At 37.3% G+C, this 6,923-nt stretch overlaps 1 protein-coding gene across 2 annotated transcripts in view; it reads left to right on the forward strand.

The window, feature by feature from the left end:
• Nucleotides 1–3,927, forward strand: part of cpne5a (copine Va) — a 71,149-nt gene extending 67,222 nt beyond the window's left edge. For both annotated transcript variants that reach the window (XM_020619362.1, XM_020619371.1), the window contains one exon: nt 176–3,927. In XM_020619362.1, the coding sequence (XP_020475018.1) occupies nt 176–370 (195 nt within the window). In that variant the 3' untranslated portion in view covers nt 371–3,927. The remainder of the gene's footprint in view (nt 1–175) is intronic.
• The last annotated feature ends 2,996 nt before the right edge of the window (nt 3,928–6,923 follow it).

A 6,923-nucleotide genomic window follows, 5' to 3' on the forward strand; every position in this document is an offset into this window, starting at 1 on the left:
AAGAGTGTAAACAGCTAGGGTGGGGAATATAATTACAGCACAATATGGCACGATTGTTTGTTTAGTCTAATGCGGGTGCCATCAGTGAGTGGAAACTAATGCTAACAAGTTTCCTTATATATAAAGGAATCATAAAAAAGAAGTAAAAAAAAGTTGTGTTTCTGTGTCACACCAGTTTGTCCCATTCAGAGACTACATGGACCGCACAGGTAACCATGTGCTGAGCATGGCCAGACTGGCTAAAGACGTACTGGCCGAGATCCCTGACCAGCTCATCTCCTACATGAAGAGCAGAGCCATTAAACCCAACCCTGTCCCACCCCTAGCTTACTCGCTTGGCGACCACCCCCCACAGACCAACCCCGTCTGAGCCACCGCACAGCTCTGCATTGAAGCGGGGCAGGCTCACAATTAATGGGAACCTGCCTCCACCGACTGTCCTTTGAGGGGAAAATGGAAATGCTTTTGAGGCCCTTTCATAAATATTAATTCATCTTAACAAAAAGATGATGAGACTCCATTTCAGTTTGGAGCAATACGGGTGTTTTGGGACAACCTGCTGATGATCAGGGGGTTTTGTCTCTCTGAGAGCGCTGAGAGGAGCCTTGTGTAAACTGAGGTTTTTGTTGTTTGCTGTCAAACCTGTCAAAGTGGTGATGTAATGGATAGCAAGTAAACCCATAGAGAGGGCCTTTATGAAGGCATAAATATGTTAGAATGTGCCAGTGTGTATCATGTTTGTGATACCTTTTGGAGTTGATGTGTATTAAACTAGGAGATCATCTGTATACTAATTTATTTATTTATTATTGCAGAAATAATTTATTCCTTTGAGAGGATTTTAAATGGTGGGGATGTAAGTTATATTTCCCCTGTAGTTTTCCATCTTATATTTTGTGACTAGTGTAATTAAAAAACCCATTTCTACTTTGATAAGGACTGTAATATAAAAGCATGTGATAAAACCTTTTCAGCAGTTTAGGAATCATTTTCACCGGTGGTAAATTTTTGATTGTAAGCTGTTATGTAGAGGACCTGCTGTGAGCTGTTGCCATACTGATTTTCCAGCACCATGTCTTCTACGTATTTCTGATATCTGTATTAACAGAATGCACTAATTACTGTCCAAATGAAAAGCACAAAGGGAGTAATGTTAACAAGCTGAAAACCCCTAAATGAGCCAACAGCTAGACCACAATGAAAATAATGGAAAGGACCCCATGTGATGTCTTCAACGTGGCTTTAACATACCATGAAGGATTGTACTGGTATGTTAAGTTTGTATTAATCATAAAAACATTGTTTACAGGAAAACAGGAATAATTTAAAGCTCACACTTTCTTTCCCTGTTAGTATGCCAAGGTAAATTATACTCCTTAACTCATGCTGCCATATCTCATCTGGTTTTTTTTCCATTATATTTGTTGTGGTTATAGTTTATTGTCTGGGATTTTGCTCCGTACTTTTAAAGGACCCTACAAAGAAACTAATAAAAGACTGATGTCAACTAATACCCACATTTTTTCCCCTGCTTGAATTGCTTTGTTTTCTTACTATGAAAACAGAGCAATCACAAATCTTGCAACAGACTATGAGATATTTGGGCATTTTAACTGACTGCATAAAACAAGACATTCAACAAAACAGAAAGCCCATTTTTCTTGATTCATTCAGTGTCTTATGTGTGTATTATGTTTTAGTTTTTCAAATCAACATTGAATTTTCCAGGAAAATCTTTAAGGCACAAGAGCCCATTTTATAGCAGAACACTGGGATACCATGTTAATACCTAGGTTAAAATGTCACCATTTTGATTTGTGATTTATTTCAGTTGATAGATACACAGTTGTTCATGGCTTTTTGTTTTTAGTCTATAAAAATATGTAAAGACAGTTACAGCCATTTTGGCTTGCGGTATGTTCCGAACACCCTAAATTGTCTATTTATAATTTGTCTGTCCATTATTTTCACTATTATCTCTCAGTCACTCAACATCTTGATCCAGATGTGCCTATTATATGGAAACATATCCAAATTTAGTTACCCAGGTGTTACTCTGCCAGCAGCAGCAGCAGGTCTCATGTTTAAGATTTACATACACACACACACACACAGAAAATCTTCATGACAGTAAAACTGTTGCAAGATTAGGACTATGACAGCTGCATTGGCTGACACACAGTCTCAACCAGAATTGTATACTTTTTATACCTACAGCTCTTCACTAATGATCTTTGAAGTAATGGAAGTTAACTGTCTCTGAGCCTTGTTGTACAATATTCAAAGTCAAGACTTGTTTACAATTTAACTGTGGCTGTTCACATTTCCTCAAGGAAAATGTCACCATTCATGGGTTTCATTAAGACGAGCTTATTTTTGAGATGTGTTATTCAGTCTTAGTTTGTACTTAAAGAGTTTAATTTAATGACACTGGAGAACTAAGGTTTAATAGGATTTTTGGGTTATCAGCAAATATGAAGCTTTGTTAGATTTTTGTTTTGTGTTTATGTAACTCATGTTGCTTTACTATTGTTGTCAGCCTGTTTGACTTCCATGGCTGTAGTGCTCTCAGAGAGCAGGCAGAGTCTGATGATACTGCAGAAACTCAGTCCAGATGCAGTGAAGTCCTTCTGTCACAGGCCCCGCTCCATACCACTTCTTTTTTTAATTATTATTTTTCATTAGCAATGACATGCCTCCCTCAGATAAATGAAGCAGCATTTAATCTGCTGCCAAATTCTCTTGTTCACCAGAACTGCAACACGGCCATTAAGTGTGGGTACAAAACATTCTTAAATACCAGTATACCTCTACACAAAGCCATTCAAGCCTAAAAGAAATAATTAATATACAGCACATTTGAATATTTTACTACATTTGTTATTAAATATATTGAAATAAGTATCATGAATTCCTAACTTCAGTATCATAAAATGATAGATGTCTGATATATTGACTTTGCAGGTAACACACAGTGTTTTCACACGATTCGTTTCCAAACAATTACAAGCTGCTCATTACTCAGAAAATTAATTTGGGAATGTTCATTATTTGGCAGGCATGATGGCCATTAGTCAGGCTCAGCATGCCGCTCCTATAGTGAGTGTGATTGCACATGTCTGTGAGAGCAGAGGTAATGAGAGTGTGAGGTGGCGATGGGGCTGTGTGTGTGTGTGTGTGTGCACATTTCAGAATACTAATCAAAAATTAGTTCAAATGTTTTTTGTTTACTGCTCTACTAAGACTGTAACATGCTCTACTTTTTTTTCTCTGCCAGACTTCACAGGGAAATGAGAAATGCCACCCCCACTAATAATCAAATAGTAAATATGAAAGGAGCACAATAATAACATTTGTGTAATTAAGAACCATTCAGTTATTATGAAAACTATTTTTTAATCTAAAATATGTCTTTCCAATAGTGGAATTGTTTCTTTTCTTTTTGTGAAATGACTTTGAATATCCCTTTATTTAGATTTTTATTTTTTAGGCTGAAGACTAATTATGTACATAGGCCCTGTTTAGAGACTATTTTGTGCCAAAACGTGTTCAGACAATGTGCATGTTTGTGCCAAAATGGAAGGATGTTTGGTAGTCTGCTTTCATTTCACCTGGTTAGTGCATCTGCCATGTGCTTCTTTTGGTATTTCTGAAGGTATTTAGAGATAACAGCCTCTAGCATGTTGCATCTCTAGTTTCTTTCCATTCTTTTCCTGTAAGACACATACTGTATGGGTTCTTCTTGCCACTACTCCTGTTTTATCCCAGGTTGTTTACATACCTCTCTTGGTCTCTGACTTGCATGCTGAATAATTTCCAAACCAGGTGTTGGACATGATATTGTCGTCATACTGTGGTTTGTGAAATGCTTTGTAATGGATTGCCTTAATTGAAGATTAATTAAATATTGACAACTTTGCCAGAATGCACGATGGGTTTGTTGTGTGTTTGGTCACTATGAGATAAAGTAAGTATGATGGAAGAGTAACTTTCATTTAAACAGTTAGATCCCAAGACTCGAGAGTACATTCTGGGGAAAATAAGGTCCTTTTTCCTGTGTTTCAACTTTAATCTGAATTTACCGTCACTCTAACCCTACCAGTTTCTTGTGATGCTTATGAATTTCTTCATTGAAGACCAGGGGGACTTGGCTGCAGACAAGATGGCAACTTGTGACCAAGATTTTTGCACTGTCAACCTCTGCTGTAGTTTTTCAGCTTTTCCCAGAAGTTGGGTTATATTAGGTTAGGTTAGGGTTAACATTATGACAAACCCCTAACCCTAACTTCTGATTATAATCCTATTCATAAACCTCTTAACTTCTGACTGTTGAGGTCGTGGTCCACCATCTTGTCTACAGCCAGGTTCTCTTGCAGAAAAAAGCTACTTGCTGTGGCTAAAACAATGACAGTAAACCAGAACAGTAAAACTGTGGCCCAGACAGCTAAACACTGCGTTGACACTCACTATTACTCTTTGTAGAGGCCAGAGTAGCTGCTGATTCATCTGATAATCCTCTGTTGGTTCACCAGTATAAGTGAGCTCTTTCACATTATCTCATTGTTTTCACGTTGTCGTTTGATACATTGTTATTATAGAAATATCGATATAATCATTTACCTCTGGGTCCTCTCTTTCAGAGTGCTCCATCCATTTAGTATTGCACTGCTATAACATTGTCACAAATAGGAAAGCAATTTAAGAAAAACGAAATAGCCTATCAAAATCGATGCAACAGAACTAGATAATGGGTCCATTCATTTTCTCTACTCACAGTGCAACCTAGCAGTGTTTGGTAGGATATTTTTGTAAGCTCAGCTGTCTTAACTACATTTCCTGTTTCCCTATATTAGTAAAACTGCTGCCAAGATGGATGATTTGTATCTCCACATTTTGCCGAATGTGTTCCCCTTGCACATGTGGTTTTTCCCCCTAATAAGATGCACTGCTGACCAATCAGGCTGTCCACCTGGGGAGAGGGAGACAGCAGCTGGAACCTTAAATTATCAGCCCAAGATAGAGCCAACACCTCCTTTGCCCTCCCACTCGCTGCCTGAACAACAGACCCTGACTGGCAGCCAGGAACAAAATCAACAGCTAATGATATAGAATTATACCCTACTTATATATAACATTTCACATGTGTAATATGCAGAAATCCTCATGAGCGAGTTCTGCTCAAAACGAATTACCCTAATTACTCTGGAGTTTTGGCAGGCAACATTTTATGAAGCAAAATTTATATTGAGTCTGTACAGTCTGAAATCTACACAGCAAAAGCACTTAAAGGACTAGTTTGACATTTTGGAAAATTCACTTTGTGGGTTAGATGAGAAGGCTGATACGACTCTCATATTTTGTAAAATAAATAAGTAGCAGCTACATCTTGCAGAGGGTTATCTTATCTTAGCATAAACATTAGAAATGGGTAAGAGCTCTGTATAGAAGTAGAAAAACCTGCCTTCCAACACGTTTAACCCTCACAAATTAACACATTAGATCCTTTATATTTATATTTATCATCTTTTATATTTAGCATTGTTTAACCCATACAGAAACTGAAATGTAAAAAATGATAAATTGGGATTTTACAGGGGTTTTGTGCCTATGTCTCCCTGCTTCTGGTTTTTATGCTAAGTTACTATAGGTTTGCTTCATAATTACACTGCAGATACTTTGCAAGAAAACCATTAGGCATTTCTGTCATTGTGGAACTATTCCATGAATATTTTCAAACTGATAAAACTTGTTTGACCACTGACTCCTGGGTTTATCAGACCACTGCTCTAATTCATGTCTGTAAGGGCAGTTGGCATTGTAGTAAATTACCAAATGTTTATCTCTTAAGCTTGTTTCAACATTTTGGCTGCATTGCACATCTGATGAATAATTAACCACAAATTAAAAGACTTTGTTACTGCTTTCAAGGAGAATTAGGCATTTTTTAAAGAGACAAAACAAATTGTGCATTTGTGAATTAAAAAGGTCAGAAGTCAGTGTGGTCAGCAGCTCAGAAACTCCCCTCTGGACTGAGTGTCTGTTTAGAATCTGTTCAACAGGGCAAGGAGGGAGTTTTGCAGAAGCCATTCCCACTTTAATCCAAGATCAAGATGGAGGGCAGTTTTAATATTGACCTGGAAACCAACCAGAACCAGAGCTCTTCATATTGTGTCACAGCTCAGCAAGCTCTGCCCAATTAAATCACCCTCCAGATTCTCTGGTAACAAGGTGAGCTGCTTAATGTCTGATGGCAGGTGGAACAACTGCTACCAATTTATAGGGCTCAGGTCAGTTGAAAATATATAAGTTTTTCTTATTAGATCTGGAGTTTAATAATAATACTGATAATGTGTGAAATCAGATGGGGTAACTGTTCTAACAGAAAATAAATGTAACCAATCATCTTACTATGTTACAATTCACTGAAAAGAAAAATAAACATGACATATGTTTGTTTTCCTGCCCAATTTACTAAATTTGCTATTAGAATTTAAATAAACAAATTTGCTAAAGGACTCAGTGGAAACAGTTAATGATCACATAAGTAAGTATCATATCCTCTTCCTTAAAAATTGACAAATGAAACTGAAAATTGACAATTACCACACTGCTCATGCCTATTGTGTAAGAACGCTGACTTTTCAGAGGGGATTTGATGTGCAGAATACAATTACATCCTGGCAGAGCTTTATTTACTGTTTGCTGCATGCTAGATTGCCCTGTTGCTCCTAAAAACACACTCCTATTATGGACAAAAACAACTCTGAAATTGAAAATGTCAGGGATATTTTAGTGATTGTATCTGATTCTACATGTCTGTGCAGATGTTTAGGCACGGGCCAGAAATTTTTACCCATGCGGACTGCTGGCACAGCAAAAAAGCCCTTATTGTGCATGTACCTCAATGTTTAGAAAACGTACCT

Source organism: Monopterus albus, unplaced genomic scaffold (genome assembly GCF_001952655.1).
Source record: "Monopterus albus unplaced genomic scaffold, M_albus_1.0 scaffold6.1, whole genome shotgun sequence".
NCBI classification, from domain to species: domain Eukaryota; kingdom Metazoa; phylum Chordata; class Actinopteri; order Synbranchiformes; family Synbranchidae; genus Monopterus; species Monopterus albus.